At 44.7% G+C, this 16,597-nt stretch overlaps 2 protein-coding genes across 2 annotated transcripts; one reads left to right on the top strand and one right to left on the bottom strand.

Annotated features, from left to right (window-relative positions):
- Positions 1-478: 478 nt before the first annotated feature.
- Positions 479-1,435, bottom strand: LOC311324816 (hydroxycarboxylic acid receptor 2-like; the record flags this gene model as incomplete). The annotated part of the gene is made up of 1 exon (XM_084457410.1): positions 479-1,435. One exon carries the CDS (start codon positions 1,433-1,435, stop codon positions 479-481), a length of 957 nt encoding a protein of 318 aa, XP_084313536.1.
- A 7,908-nt stretch (positions 1,436-9,343) lies between these two features.
- LOC311324817 (chemerin-like receptor 1) lies at positions 9,344-10,501 on the top strand (the record flags this gene model as incomplete). The annotated part of the gene is made up of 1 exon (XM_084457411.1): positions 9,344-10,501. The coding sequence occupies one exon, from the start codon at positions 9,344-9,346 to the stop codon at positions 10,499-10,501; it is 1,158 nt and encodes a 385-aa protein (XP_084313537.1).
- Positions 10,502-16,597: the final 6,096 nt, after the last annotated feature.

A 16,597-nucleotide genomic window follows, 5' to 3' on the forward strand; every position in this document is an offset into this window, starting at 1 on the left:
GTGCGGGTTAGGTGTTGTGTCCTCTCCTCCCCAGGCTCGGGGCCGAGGGGCTGTCCTTTTACCACCCCGAGCCTGGGTGAAGGGTCACCCGGGCTATATATCCGGGCACACCTCCAGGAGCCATGTCACCGTTTCGTCATCCAAAACCGTCAGTCCTAAGCCTAAGCTGTTCTCACTACCCTGCCTACTTTGAACTTAAACATCAAGTTGAAAACAAAATTTGAGACAAGATTTTTTTTTTTTTAAGTCTTTATTTTGAGTATGCCCATCTAATACTTGGTAAGAAGTAGCAGATTTGAAAGCTTTCAGTGATTAGCAAAATCGAGATAAACTGAGGATACAAATCCAGAAATGTTCAGCACAATTGAGCATCGTATACCGTATGAATACAATGCATGCTTTAACCTGTATTGGAATGCACGATAGGCCAACTTGGAAGTAGACGCAGTTGAGACGAGACGACCGTGAAGTAAACCAATCATTTCCTTGCAGTCATTGGCGTAGAGGGACTCATCCCAATCTCCTCCACCGGTCTCTGCATACATAGTCTCAAAGCTCTTCTGTAGACCATCTTGAAGGAAGGGGTGGAGAAGTAATAGATCATAGGGTCTAACATGCTATTGAGGTAGGTCAGGCTGATGGTGATAAAGAAAGCTGTGCTGAGGCCCTCCAGCTCGGCACAAGCTCCTGTGGTCTCTAACGACATGGTCTTGAACAAGATGAGCAGCAAGGCAAAACAGCTGGGTAGGAAACAGATGATGTAGAGGACCACCACCGCTATGACGATGCGCAGGGCCTTTCTCATCTTGGCATGCTGCGCCAGCTGCCTGCGTCTCAGAATGCTAATGATCCTGATCATGCAGAAGATGATTATAGCCAGAGTCAAGTAGACATTGAAGAGGAATTTGAATTTATGCCAAATCAGTTCAGAACTTGATTGATGGCAAAACACAAAAATATCGCATCGAGTTGTGTTAGTGATGGGGGTGGTCAAGATGTGGGCATTCAGTGAGATTGGGACCACCCACAGTCCAACTGCGCCACCCACTGCCTTGGATACGGTCATGGAGTTGATAGCATGGTGGGGATGGACTACACGCAGGTATCTGTCCACAGCTACAACCATCAGGAAGAGGATACTACCACCGCGATTCAGTGCCAACATGAAGAGAGAGATGTGGCAGAATGTGTCTCCGAACTTCCAGGCCATCTCTGAGTGATAGTAGCTTGCTCGGAAGGGCAGAGCCGTGCTGAGGAGGAAGTCCGCCAGTGCCAGGTTGAACAGGAACACGGTGCTGCTCTTCCAGGGCTTCAGGTGAAACCAGAAGATCCAGAGAGCCAGGCCGTTACCAAGGAAACCCAGAACAAACTCCACGAGCAGCAGTGGAGGCAAAACACTGATGAGCAGTTTTTCTGGAAATTCACAACACTCCATACTGTTTTGTTTGAGCTGCTTCAAAAAAAATGCACAGGGAAGAAGGGCCATCTGCTTTTTATACACAGGCAGTGTGGTTTTAACCATCGGAAATGAAACACTTTTGTCATGTGCCTCTCTCCTTCACAGGGTGAATAAAGTGGATGACTGCAAAAATGTGTGTGGATCAAGGTTATAATAGTTTTGCTTTTGACATTAGTTTTTATTTTTATATCGTTTTAACTTTTTGTTTTCAATTTCAGTTTAGTTTTTTTTAGTTTTAAAGCAGGTTTGCTAGTTTAGTTTCGTTTTTATTTTTTGAAAATGCTTAGTTTTAATTTCGTTTTTATTAGTTTCAGTATTAGTTTTCGTTTTTTCTTTCTTCTGTGCTAGCCTTGTGAGACCATCCTGATCTCACAAGCTCACGTTGTTTCACTCCGTGTGAAACAAACCATCTGGCGCACGTCAGGTTACTTCTGCGCAGGGACACAGCTAAAGAACATGGAGGATAGATCTCATATCCACCCAAAATACTAGGCTTATGTATGAAATGAAAAAGACTAAAACTAAGGACATTTTCTCAATCATTTTAGTTTATTTTAGTTAGTTTTGTAAACACACAATACAGTTTTAGTTAGGCTAGTTATCGTTTTTTTGTAAAGTCTAGTTTTTATTTTTATTTCAGTTAACTAAAATGTTTTTTCACACCTAATTTTCGTTTTTAAGTTAGTTTTTGTTAACTATAATAACCTTGGTGTGGATACATGACCAATTTTGTCTATGTTGCCTAGAAATAAGGGTGACTGAACTTCCCTACGCTCTCACCATGATGGGCTATTGTAGGGGTCAGCAACCTTTACTATCAAAAGAGCCATTTTTGGGCAACAAAATACATAAAAAAATCTCACTGGAGCTGCAAAACATTTGAGCCTAATGAAGCCAGTGTTAAACCCTAGACACAAGGGAGGGAGAATTCCTCCCTCAGGAAATGTTAGCATCAAACACTTCATTTCAAGCATTCTGGTGAATTTCTATGTGAGCCAAGGAGCCACTGGGGAGGGGCTTAAGGACCCAGACCCCCGGGCTACTGATTGGCTACTTTTATGTTCAGATATTTGAGTCTAATCATTACATTACATTACATTACAGTCATTTAGCAGACGCTTTTATCCAAAGCGACTAACAATAATTGCATTTAACGTAGGAAGAGCCAATGTACTACTACTTGCCAGAACTCACAAGTGCATCTTCTTTCTAAAACAAGTGACTAAGAGCATAATCTAGTGCTGAAGGCAAAGTGCAAAAATCACAATCTAAAGTACAGTGCAATATAATATAATAAGTGCTTAGGTGGGAGGATTGTTGTAGTACTTCTTGAAGAGATGAGTTTTGAGCCTGCGACGAAAGATGGGCAGCGACTCTGCTGTCCTGACATCAGTGGGCAGCTCATTCCACCACTGCGGGGCCAGGACAGAGAAGAGCCGTGACCGTGTCGATCGACCGCAGGAGCCTCGGAGTGACGGGGCAACCAGTCGCCCTGAGGTAGCAGAGCGTAGTGGTCGGGAGGGGATGTAGGGTTTGACCATGGCCTGGAGGTAGGAGGGGGCTGTTCCTTTCATTGCCCTGTAGGTTAGCGCCAGAGTTTTAAACTGGATGCGAGCCGATACAGGGAGCCAGTGTAGGGAACGGAGGAGGGAATTTGTGTGGGAGAATTTGGGGTGGTTGAACACCAGGCGAGCAGCAGCTTTCTGGACAAGTTCCAGAGGTTTAATGGCTGACGCCGGTGCCCCCGCGAGGAGGGAGTTGCAGTAGTCCAGACGGGAGATGACCAGGGCCTGGATGAGTACCTGCGCCGTTTCATTAGTGAGGAAAGGGCGAATCCTCCTGATGTTGTAGAGCATGAATCTGCAGGAACGTGTGACAGATGTGACATGTGAGGAAAATGACAGTTGGTCATCCAGGGTCACACCCAGATTCCTCGCAGTCCGAGTCGGGGTCACCACTGTGTCTTCAATGGTGATGGCCAGGTCCCGGTGCGGACAGCCCTTCCCCGGGAGGAACAGCAGCTAAGTCTTGTCCAGATTGAGCTTGAGGTGATGTGTCGTCATCCACTCCGAAATGTCAGCCAAGCACCCAGCTATGCGTGTCTCCACTTCTGTATCAGAAGGGCGAAATGACAGAACCAGTTGGGTGTCATCGGCATAGCAGTGATAGGAGAAGCCATGCGAGCGAATGACAGAGCCCAGAGATGTAGTGTAGAGGGAAAACAGGAGAGGACCCAGGACAGACCCTTGTGGAACCCCCGTAGTCAGACTACGCGGTTCCGACGTCGACCCTCTCCATGTCACCTGGTAGGAGCGGCCCGTCAGGTAGGATGCAAACAGGGAGTGTGCAGAGCCATCGATGCCTTTCTCCTCGAGGGTGGAGAGGAGGATCTGGTGGTCTACCGTATCAAATGCTGCTGACAGGTCTAGGAGTATCAGGACAGAGGAGAGAGAGTTCGCTCTAGCGGCATGGAGTGACTCTGTTACTGCAAGGAGGGCGGTCTCTGTCGAGTGGCCAGCCTTGAACCCGGATTGGTGGGGATCTAGGAGGTCGTTCTGGTGGAGGTACGAAGACAGTTGGTTAAAGATAGCACGTTCAAGTGTTTTGGATAGAAAGGATAGAAGGGAAACCGGTCTGTAGTTTTTTTACATCAGAGGGGTCGAGAGATGGTTTCTTTAGGAGGGGGGTGACTCTGGCAGTCTTGAAAGCAGAGGGAAAACATCCTGATACAAGAGATGCATTGATGAGGTGGGTTAGGAAGGGAAGGAGTTCGGGTGCAACAGACTGAAGGAGAGTCGAGGGAACAGGGTCTAGGGAGCACGTGGTGGGGCGGTTAGATGTTACAAGGTTGAGGGCCTCGTTGGGGGAGAGGGGAGAAAAGTGGGATAAGGTGGAGCGTGGAGAGGAGGGGGGGAGCAGGGAGGGGAGAGAGGGTGGGGGGGTGAGTTTCGTGCATGGAGCGTTGACCGGGGGAGGGGGGAAAGAGGATCTGATATCGTTAACTTTCTTGTCAAAGAAGTTGGCGAAATCATCAGGGAGAAGGGAGGAGTTGGGAGTAGGAGGTGGGGGCTGGAGTAGTGAAGAGAAGGTTTCAAAGAGTTTTTTAGGATTGGAAGCAGAGGTTAGGATTTTAGAGCGGAAGAAAGCAGCTTTAGCAGCAGACAGAGAGGAGGAGAATGTGGAAAGAAGAGATTGGAAATTAAGAAGGTCCTCTGGGAGCTTGCCTTTCCTCCATTTGCGCTCAGCTATTCTCAGGCTCCGTCTATCAGTACGCACTGAGTCCGACAGCCATGGGGCAGGTGGAGTTGGGCGTGCAGGCCTGGAGGTGAGGGGACAGAGATTGTCCAGAGAAGAGGAAAGAGTAGAGAGGAGAAGATCAGTGGCAGTATCAGAGGGTAGGAGAGAGAAGGATTCAGGGGCGGGGAGGGCGGAGGTGACAGTAGAGGAAAGGTCAGTAGGGGAGAGCGAGCGGAGATGGCTACGGGCGGTAACCATGTGGGTAGGAGGAGGAGTTACAGGGGAAGAGGGGATGGAGAGGGAGTAGGACATGAAATAGTGGTCAGAGAGATGGAGGGGCAGGACAGACAGGTTAGAGGTGGAACAGTGTCTAGTGAAGATGAGATCCAGCTGGTTGCCGGCTTTGTGAGTAGGAGGAGAAGAAGAAAGGTGAAGATCGAAGGAGGAGAGGAAGGAGAGGAAAGGTTCCAATTTCTCACTCTCACTCAATAATCATAATCATACACAATCTATTGGGACAATTCCATGATACACGTTGTATTCTAAGTAGCAACTAACTTCTCTAGAATTTTAGAGAAGTAGTCTTCTGGAGAAATGGCACCACTTATTTCTGACGTTGTCTTACATCCTGTTTCCAAACTGCCATTGAACAATATACTGTGCAATTCTAGAGTTTTCACTTTCCCTTCCTATTACAAGTGAATTGAACCACCGCACCGCACTGAGCTGAATGGCCCTGCTGTAGAGCAGGCATCATCCCCAGACAGCAATCCGATCAGGGCCATATACAGGCCAGATCTGGCACTTGTGGCTTAGTTCCCGCCCATATATGGCCTAGATCCGCTTGCTATCTGGGTCAACTGGTGGCCCGCGGGCCAAATCTGGCCCCCAAAGCTTACCATCCGGCCCTCAGAATAATTTTGAATATCTAAAAAAAATATCTTCCAATATTGAACACCAAAAACAGTTGAAATCAAAATAATTTTATTAGGAATAATTTAGGATCCCAAATCTCTTATTGTTGATGGTTGTGAATAGCAGTAGAATGACTTGTACAGTAACCTATCTTCATGCAAGATGGACAAACTCATAGCTCTCATTTAACTTTTTGTTTAACTTATATTCTCTTATTTGACATTTCGTTTCATTTTATTTTTCACATGCACAATGACGGTAGGCTCAATGTTGCTTTCAAGAGTTTCAAGAGTGCATAGAACGGAACAGGTTCACAGCGGCTTCTAATCAGACCATGTCAATGACAAACCAATTAGAACCTTAAGCACTAAAGCAAGCCAAAGTCATTTCGGTGGACCAGGGTTGTAACAGCAGGTACAGTAGCAAAAGCAATTGCCAGCATGATTAAAAGAAAAAGATTGCTAGAACGAGAAGTGGAATGACAAGGAGAATTTGGAATCGGGGAGAGAGGTGGAGATGAGGACATGAGTAGGCTACGGAGTTGGTGAGGAGACTTCGATGGGGGAATTTACAGGTAATATGCTGGCCAGTGGTTTAATGCTTTTTGGTGTCGTTTTGGCATAATGATTGCGTTAATGTAAGCCCCACAGCCAAGGAAGTGGGCGTTTGTGCTGTGAAATGATGAAATTGATGAGTGGCAATTATGAAAACTCATAAGTCACATTCTTGACATGGTTCTTGCTTTGCAAAGTTTGTGTATTCGCGTGTGTGCACACACAGGCTGTTCAGGGACCTCCTGATTTTCAAATTGGGGTGCAGTATAAATCTTAGGAGTCTGTTCACCAGTGTTGTCAGCAGCAGATGACAGTCCATAATGGCAGACCCTCTTCAGGCGGGTGCCAAAATTTCACATAAGTGTCCCTTCTTGGCATTCCATTTCTTTGGAGGTAGACTACTGCGCTGACTCCAGACTTCAATCTGTTCTAGGACAAAGCTAGGATTGAAGAAGCCTACCCTGAACTTTACAAATCTCATCTGCTCCAGCCAAGGAAGTTATAGTAGGTGGAATAACTGGAATAGCCTACTCGTTGATCAAGGTATGTCCACACATGTAGTCCTACAAATTCAGAAATTGATGTTTAAATATTTTTTTCTAATTTTGTTCACATCTGTGTCATAATCTTTGTCAGATTATTTAGACTAGATAGATAGATAGATAGATAGATAGATAGATAGATAGATAGATAGATAGATAGATAGATAGATAGATGGGAAATGAGTTTCACTCGGCATGTGGGTAAAACTGAAGGTAGGCTACACCAAACCATGTAAATTGCCTCCCCAAAACATCTCCACAAGAATGCATGAGTGGAATATTGGGAGGCAGGCTTGGTGTATTCTACCCATCTGTGAGCAATGATTTTGTAAATGGTTTTAATTATGCAGAACTTCCCATAGTTGCACAATCTCAGTATTTGTTGCTACACGCATTTTAGCTACACGTAAGAATTGCATCCTTTTCGTTTTTTTGCGCAAACTTTGAAGGCTCGGTGAAATTTCATATTTTCGCAAAAACAACACGAACTGTCAACCGTTTCCAAGCCCTTTCGACAGTATTCTATTCTGAGCAAATCCGTCAGCGACCTCTAGGGGACATTTAGAGGAACAACAGGTAGAGAGGAGCAGAGCAGCAGCAAACACCTATTGTGAAACTATAGGCATGACAAATATTAGGCTATACAGACCATACTGTGAGACTGACACAGGAATGTTGGTGATCTCAAGTAATGCCTGGTGTGCAGGCGTGGAACAGCTGTTTCCTGTTTGCCCTACCCCCTCTGCTGACCCCTCTCATAACCCCTCTCCTGGCCTTAAAAGTTTTATGGCAGGAGACCCCCCCCAGAGGTCCCCTCCTCCAAGTTGTTTTTCATCTCTGTTAGAGGTGCTCAGTTCGATTTGTTTCGGCCACTAGATAGGTCAGTGGTGCAGCGTATCAGATATAAACAAGTTGGCGTTTTCACTCCATTTATGGATATGCACCCCATGATGCACCCTCACACCCCCAGCCGCATATTCGCTAGTCAGTTGAAATATGAAGGGCCCTCTCTGTAGCTGTAAACAGGAAAACAGCTTGAAACAGGCTTTCTATCATGACTGCAGTGGGCCCAGCATTGCAACTACGGTTGAAAAACAGGTTGCTTATGAACCTGAATTTAGTTACTTACGTGTCGAGGAGAAGAAGTCTGTGTCATTCTTCCTAAATAAATAAAAAATTATAACTTAATTATTTATTAATATACTCGACTAGTAGGCTACATAAAATAATTAATAATGCTGCTCCCCCCCTTTGAAAAAATATGTACAGTCCTGCTCTGATCAAAGCTTCAGAGCTCTAAGATCTGTATCTAGTTGTAACTGCAAGGTCCCACTAAGAAAGTCTGTTTTTGCCCAATCTGCCTTTTCGTTCAAGGCTATCAAAGAATGGAACAGGCTTCCTAGTAACATAAAAAATTCCATCAGATATGACAACTTTTGTCATACCTTGAAGAATTGGCTCTTGAGCAATCAAGTTTGTCCCTACTAGGTGGCGCGCGCGCACACACACACACACACACACACAAGATGGATGGATGGATGGATGGTATTCTTGCCTTTTTATCGTGTCATGTGTTGTCAGTTAGTTGATTTTATTGTTATTTGTTTCATGTAGGACTACAGATGGAATGTAGCTCTGAGCTAAATCTGGTGTACCCATTTTAATGTTCTTGAACATTTTATGTACAGTACGTGCACATTGTCCTGTCCAAATAAACCTTTGAATGATGAATGAATGAAAGAAAGGTGAGATCCGAGTCGCTTTTGATGCCCAAAGTAACTCCAACCTCTCTCCAGATAGTAAAAGCTAGTCCAATATTTATTTGTGTACGTGATCTTCTTTTGTCTGACTCTTTTTGTCTGGCTCAGCGCCGGGCCGGCTTCACTCATAATAAAAATAAATTCTGCATTTTCTCCACAGGCACTACACTGTTCGCTATATTTTCTGTACAGAAAGTTATGACACCCCTGGACCTATGTATTGCATATATTGGAATTTATTTTATTTATTTATTTTTTACAAAAAGTGCAATAAATCGAAAAGAGCACCTTTATGACTACTTCTGTTTGTTTAAAAGATAAGTGAGGGGCGTTGAAAAGAAAAAAAATCCTAAACAGTTTTTCTCTATTTCCTATGAAATCACATACTGCACAGTTCAGCTGTCGACCCTCAGACCTTGCCTACTTACTGATAATTGGTTAGTGAAGTTTTGCATGTATGGGTTGTAGTCAGTGTTTCTAATGGTGTGTTTGAGGATAAGCATTGCTCTTGGTGGATATTCTTTCTCTGAGATCCCCACTGTATAACACACAGGATCAAAATTCAGATTTCCTATGACAATGTCTTGAACAGAGTATACACTTATTTCAATTTATTTATTACAAATGCTACAAACACAAATGCAACACACACTTAACAACAAAGAGAGAAGGGTTTACGTTTATGAAAAGGTATGATAAGGTGGAAAACTAATTTATATATTCATGTCTATTTTTTTCAATACATTTCTGGGTATATGTTATTTACAATATAGATGACGGTATAAGTTCACTGTTATACGAGTCAACTCTTAGTATGTATTCGACTCAATGTATTTACTCATATTTGTTTTTAGCCTTTCAGGCTTCAAAACAAAGATGGAGACCATTCTGACCACCACCACCACGCCTGTTTATGCCAGCACCTGGACAGAGTCATCTCTAGGAAACGATTCACATCCTCCCAACCCTACTGACGATGACCATGACGACTATGTGGATGAACATTCCGACCTCAGAAGGTTTCTCAACATCATGAGTATCGTCATCTACAGCCTGGCCTTTGTGCTGGGGGTGCTTGGAAACGGAGTGGTGATCTGGGTAACGGGCTTCAAGATGAAGAAGACGGTGAACACCGTGTGGTTCCTCAACCTCGCCGTGGCCGACTTCCTCTTCACAGCCTTCCTACCGCTGAGCGTGACCTACACCGCTATGGACTTCCACTGGCCCTTTGGCAGGTTCATGTGCAAACTCAACAGCACTGTCAGCTTCCTCAACATGTTTGCCAGTGTCTATATACTGGTCGTCATCAGCATGGACCGCTGTGTGTCTGTGGTGTGTCCAGTCTGGGCTCAGAACCACCGGAGTGTGCGCAAGGCTTCCATGGTGAGCCTGGGCGTGTGGCTTCTGGCCCTGGTCCTCAGCTCGCCCTATTTCGTCTTCAAGGACGTCGGGGCGTCCTACCACGACGACGACATCATCAACTGCTTCAACAACTTTGCCTTCTCCGACGACTACGAGACGCCCGCCGTGGTGCAGCTGCGGGTGTTCCGTCACCAGGCCATGATCATCACCCGCTTCCTCCTGGGATTTGTAGTCCCGTTCGGCACCATCGTGTCTTGCTACGCCATCATTATCCACCGGCTGAAGAGGAGGAGCTTCCTGGGCAGCCGCTCCGGCCGCACCTTCAAGATTATCGCTGCGGTCATCACCGGCTTCTTCCTCTGCTGGGCTCCGTACCACATCATGGGTCTGCTAGAGATGGTGAACCATATGTCTGCAGAGTTCAGCGACACTTTAGACCATGTGACCACCATTGGGATCCCGATAGCCACAAGTTTGGCCTTTCTCAACAGCTGTTTGAATCCTTTGCTGTATGTGTTAATGGGTCAGGACTTCAAGGTCAAGGTACGCAAGTCCATCCAGAAGGTGCTGGAGAAGGCGTTTACTGAGGAGGTGTCTTGTTCAAACAACTATATAAATCCAGGAATCACCAGTCACAGTAAGGAGAACTCATTTTCTGATGCTGAAGTATAGGGGCTTATATGAAGGTTTTTCCATTTTCAAGACTGAAGATCTGTTTATTGACCATGTATATGGTTCACACATACTAGGCATTTGACCAGGGTTAAGGCATACGCTGTGCAAACGACACAGGACAGGGTGCAGGACAGGACAGTGCAAAACAGTGCAAATACAAAATACCAAAAAACCTGCAACAAAATACAGTGCAATTTACAAATTACAATATCGGGAAAAAAAATTGAAAGGGGAGGCACAAATGCTATATATATATAATATCACCATATCATCACCATATACAAACCTGTATGCTTTAGAACAGATTTAGCTCACTTGTCATCATTCAATAACAGCATATCAGTTCTTTATCTTGTGTAGCGTATTAGGCTACCCATATCAGGGCTTTATGGGTTTAGTTCATGGCGGGAAAACGCCAGAGAAGCGGGTATAAGGATTAGGATTATCCCATTCATTTGGTTTAATGCTCTTTTCATCCCCTTAGTGATGCACACAACACATGGTGATTGTGGCACTGCTATAGAATCCCGGTGCAGATATTAGAGGTATAGATTAGATTATAGAGGTAACTGAAGGAAAGAAGGAGTAGTCTGAATTAATCTTTTTGGCTTGTGCATTTCATTTTAAATTCCTCATCTTTTGATATAGGCAATATCACTTGTTTATGTGTTGGCTGATGGGGCCTCAAATGATTCCGGATTGAAGTACAGACCGCAAATCTTTTTTGCCAAGAAAATATGCTGTTTATTTCTAATTTGCAGTCTCCCTTAGTGAGAGAGACAGTCATGCTGGTCTTCCCTGCAGCTGAAGGGCTGGTGGTCACATGGTCATCAGCAGGCCCCTCGGCCCCTCCTCTTTGACTGTCTGGCTCTCTTGTTCGGGCAGCGCTGAAGGCGTGGCACCAGTGGGCTTTCAGCAACACAAGTATTGCTCTTCTGGTCTGGCATTCTGTCCTGTCCCAGTCCCTGGTCCACTCTGCTTTTAACCTGAGGAGAGGACACAACTAGTATTAAGGAATTCAATTACTGCAATGTTTAATCATCCATCTCCTCCCATTGTCTTGTCTGCCCCCCCTGGGTCCTCAAAGCCCTTCCATGGTGCCCAGTCTACCTGGAGGACTGCCCTGATGGGAATCCCAAAGAGCAGGCCGATTCCTCCCAGAAGACAGCAGATTGCTGCTAGGGCCGATCCTCCCACAACAGAGGATATTCCATCCAAGGCCTTAGCTGAGAGGTCCCAGAACATGCTGGTGTCCATCTGTGTCCCAGCGCCCAGAGCCCTGGTCCTGCTGGAGGAGACGGGCAGGGTCTCCATCACTGCTCCTTCCTCAGAGCTTCTGAGCTCAGTCTCCTGGGCCAGGGATGTTTCAGTGAATGTGGAGAAGTCAAGGAAGTCAAAGTGGAGGGTGATGAAGACCCGGTCCACTCTAACCGGTGGAGTAGCAGCCCATTGTTTAGGGACCATATGAGGCATCAAGGCGTCTCTGAAGGCCTCAATATCGGGAGGCTCAGTCTTGATCAGCGCCACTAAGAGAGCAGCTGCAATGAGAATCTTTAAACGGCCAAAAGCCATCGGGGAAGTCAGAAAAGTTCAGAGGAAATTCAATAGTTTCTGCACTTTGGTGAGGTTTTGTGTTATGAATCTTCAGAATGTTCCAAAGACCTATGGTTTGTTGTCATTGTTATGGCAACAATTCTTATGTCATAGGAGAAAGCTGTGACATCATCTCTAGAATCTTCATGACATTCTAGTTCCTTTTCTCATCATATTAGAATATTATGGTGTGTGTTCTATCTGTGGGGTGCACACAGTTGGATAATGTGAGATGAATTTGTTTTTGTCGCCAAAAACGTTCCCTTTCGGAACTAACACACTACACTGTGGCTTTATTTGTCTGATTTTTTCTTCTATTTTTGGTCACAACAAACATACAGTACCTCACCTTTACCTACAATATTTTTTCTAATACAATTTATTTTCCTACAGGGACAAAGTGACCTCATGTTCCACCTTTCATCCTTATGAAAGCATAAGCAATAATTCTGAATTTATAAATATATATATATATATAATATATACATATATATATATATATATCATATATATATACAGAATGGTGTGTGGTGGGTGTGTGTACAGTGATTATTAGTACATCGTATAATTTAGCCTACACTTACAATAGCCTTATGTCTACAACTTTTTGTAAGCCTTTTTGTTACAATAGCCTATGTATGTATATTTGTATGCATGTATGCATGCATGTATGTATGTATGTATGTATGTATGTATGTATGTATGTATGTATGTATGTATGTATGTATGTATGTATGGTACCGGTAATAACAGATTATTAGTTGTGTATTTTTATTATTCAATGAGACTGTATGTTTTACATATTTGTTCACGTTTTTATTCTGAACAAAACATATAAACGTCTACTGACTTCTGTGTGAAGCGTGACAACTTCATGGTGGCCCGTTCCTCAGGGCGTGGAGTGGCTGCTGGGGATTTAGAATGTATGATATTTCTATAGTTTCTATAGTTCTAATTCTTGGAATGCTACACATTAAATGTGTTTGAATTTTGGTCTTTGTGTAGACCACGTTTTATCTTCACATTTGACCTTTACACTGATCAATAATCTTTCAACGTACAACTGAATAAATGATCAAGATGATTAAACTGAGTTTTGTGACACATTGATGTTGTAACCGCAACTGGTTGAAAATATGGCGAAAATGGTTGAAATATGATTGAGAAAGGCTAAGAGCTGGAGGGTAAGTTGGAGCAAAACAGGTCCAAGGACGCCTGAGATGGAATGAAGAAAATCACCTGACGTGTCTCAGTCCCAGCTGTGGGGGAGGACAAGACCGTGCAAATGAGCTGAACCAGTTTTTAAATCGGTTTGACCTGGCTATCACCCCCCCCACACACACACACACACGCCCCTGCGAGCTCAAAGGGTAGCCCAACGCCCCCACCCCAGACCTCCTCCACCCCCCTAACCCCACCAGTCGATTCAGGTAAGGAGAGAGCTCAGCAAGGCACCAGCCCCAGGGTGCTAAGTGTGGGACAGCTGGCGGGAGTGTTCCAACACATATTCAACCTCTCTCTGAGGCTGTAGAAGGTGCCACAGCTGGTAGGGAGGGGGCCCCCTCTACACATCCAGGCCCAGGGACCCATTTTTTCATGATCCGTCTATGCTTGCTCGCTATGACTTGAGAGAATAGGATAGATGAGGTTAGGGGGGTTACGGAGTCTGGGGGTGACCCAATGTCTGTGTGACCCCCGGAGAGATGGAAGGACAGGAATAGGATGCAAACACATAGTGGTAATGATGAAATATACAGGCAGGGAAAATACATACAGAAGCAAATGTCGATGGAATACTTTCCTATTTAGGCATACTGTATATATAATTTTTTTTGCTTCCTCTTGTAATTTTTCCTTGTAATTTAATTTGATCTATTATGTATATTATCTATCTATTCTGCTGTACCTTTCCCACTGCTACTGTGCCTTTTCCCCGGCTGAAATCAAATTTCCCCCAAGGGGATTATTAAAGTATATCTTATCTCATCTTAAAACATGTCTTAGACGTTCTGACCGAATATCACTGAGATTTCATCTAGAAATCAATGAGGAAAAAAACATTTGTGCTCACTGGGTATGTACAGTGTGTGTGCAGAGAGTGTGGTGGGTGAGCGGTGTATTGAACAGCGAGGGCAGTGTGTGTGTGTGCCGTTAAGGTACACACACTCCATTCATGGTACCCTTATTGGGCTCATCTCTGTCCGTTTACAGGTGGGACATTGACCATCTGCTGTCCTGGTGCGTCCTCAATGCTCTAAAGACAGTGGAGATGGTTGTGGACTTCAGGAAGATGATTGATTCTTGTGAACTGACAGACCTCTATGGTTCTCAAGGGCTGTTTGTTTTCCCACGCATTAGTTCCGACCACTGAAGAGACATGCTGCATGACGCCCAGCAGGGGGCACTGTAGTCCATATTCTTTCATTGAATTAGACTAGATCTGTGTGTTTGTTATGTTTTTGTGGTATTTGGCTAAAATGCTTTATAGCATCAGAAAGCCAAGCATTATAAGAAGCATCAACATTAAAACCTCAAAATCAAAATTAAAAATCATTTGAATCATTGGTCCTGCCTACCAGAAATATTTATAGGCCTGTGGGTCATAGAAGCTCAAATGGATAAAGCCTACTGAATTTCAGATATGAATTGAGGTCAAACAAGCTATACTTCAGGATCTTTACATCTACATTTGTGTGCTAATATCTCTCAGAGTCATGGCTGTGGAGATATCAGTCCTTGTGTGGAAGGATGTTGCCTAACCGAGTTGAATTGCTTAAACTCACTCCTCAGTGTAAATACAACCCACCCGCACCATCAAATCACTTTTTGGTAGTGTAGCTGGCTAAAGCAGTGACCACTGAGTTCGATCTCGGGTCCTCTGACTTCCCAACACACATGACAATGTTGCACAATAACACTAGCCCACACTGGGTTCCATCTCCGGTCCTCTGACTTGTTAATGCACATTACAAGTTTAGCCAGCTACACCGCTTTAGCCAGCTACACCACCGAAGAGCTAGCGATTAGATGGCGCAGGTGGGCTGTATTTATACTGAGTTTAACCAATTCAACTCGGTTACACTGCTATACAAGGTTGTCATGTGCGTTCGCAAGACAGAGGACCTGAGATCTAACCCAGCATGGGCAAGCGAGGTAGAAGCGATAGGCCTACTGGCAAGCATTGCAGTGCAACCTGTGACAGTGGTGCCGTGACCCGGTACACAGTTGAGTTGGTGTGTGGAGTGAGTTTAAAGGGTGAGTGTAACCTGTAACTGAGTTGAATTGGTTAAACTCCCTCCTCAGTATAAATACAGCCCATCTGCGCCATCTAATCCCTAGCTTTTCAGTGGCGTAGCTGGCTAAAGCGGCATAGCAAGTTGTCATATGTGTTGACAAGTAAGAAGACCCAAGATCAAACCGGGCGAGGGCAAGTGAGGGCGGAAGTGTTACTGACAAGCAACGCAGTGCAACCGGTGTCATGACCAGTGGTGTAGGACAGAAGTATGGTGGGCAGGGGAGGAATGAGAGAAAGCCAGTTTGTCCTGTTCTGCAGACACAACTATGCTCTCTCCTCCTAAAGTCCTATCAACCCTCCATATCCTGGTCTGCATACCTGCCACGGGACGTCAGAATGTTTGCTCCACCCGGGTGCCATGAACGTGAAATTCCAGTCTTGGAACCATGAGGAAGTTTGAATAGGACTCTGAAAACGTAACAGAACACAGCAAATGTTGGTTTCATTCTAATTCTCATATTCCCTTAACAACTATTTCAATACTCACAAGTTCAAATTCACCCTGTACCTGCCACTGTGATAAGCAAAGCTGGGTGGAAGTCTGTGTTTGTGCTAGGGAAGGTCTGTCATGGCTCCCTGTCTCTTTAGACTAGAACTTAATGAACATGTTTAATGCAGTATACAACAGGAAAATCCCATCCCAGATAGCAAGCGGATCTGGGCCATATACAGGCCAGATCTGGCCCTTGTGGCTTAGTTCCGGCCCATATATGGCCCAGAATCATTACACATCCGCTTGCTATCTGGGATTAATCACAAAACCTCACACATTGTGGTTTGTTATACTGTATTATTCCCCAAAAGGGAAAATGGTCTTCTGCTGTCGTGTCTCAACCATCAGTTGAATCGAGCACAGCCTCAGCCAGCATGACCGGGATGTTATGAGTTAACTTTGGGTTTAAAGGTCCCCGGTCTTGAAGGGTCTGAAGTTCTAAACACCGGGCCACAGCCCAAAGGTTTGCCAAGAATAGGCAAGAAAAAAGCAATGGGTTGCAGTTTCAGTGTAGGTGTTTACATAGTATATCTGTCATTTGAGCAATCTAGCTCATGGTATTGTGGGAAGTTTTATTTAATGTGTTCGGTGGCGTGTTTGTTTGTTTGGTCGATCATTGGTTTATTCCTTTGTTTGTTAGCAGGATTAGGCAAAAACTACAACACCGATTTTCATGAAACTCAGTGGAGGTGTGTATCAGGGTCCAACTTAA

The sequence above is a fragment of the Borostomias antarcticus genome (assembly GCF_949987555.1).
Source record: "Borostomias antarcticus genome assembly, chromosome: 23".
NCBI classification, from domain to species: Eukaryota; Metazoa; Chordata; class Actinopteri; order Stomiiformes; family Stomiidae; genus Borostomias; species Borostomias antarcticus.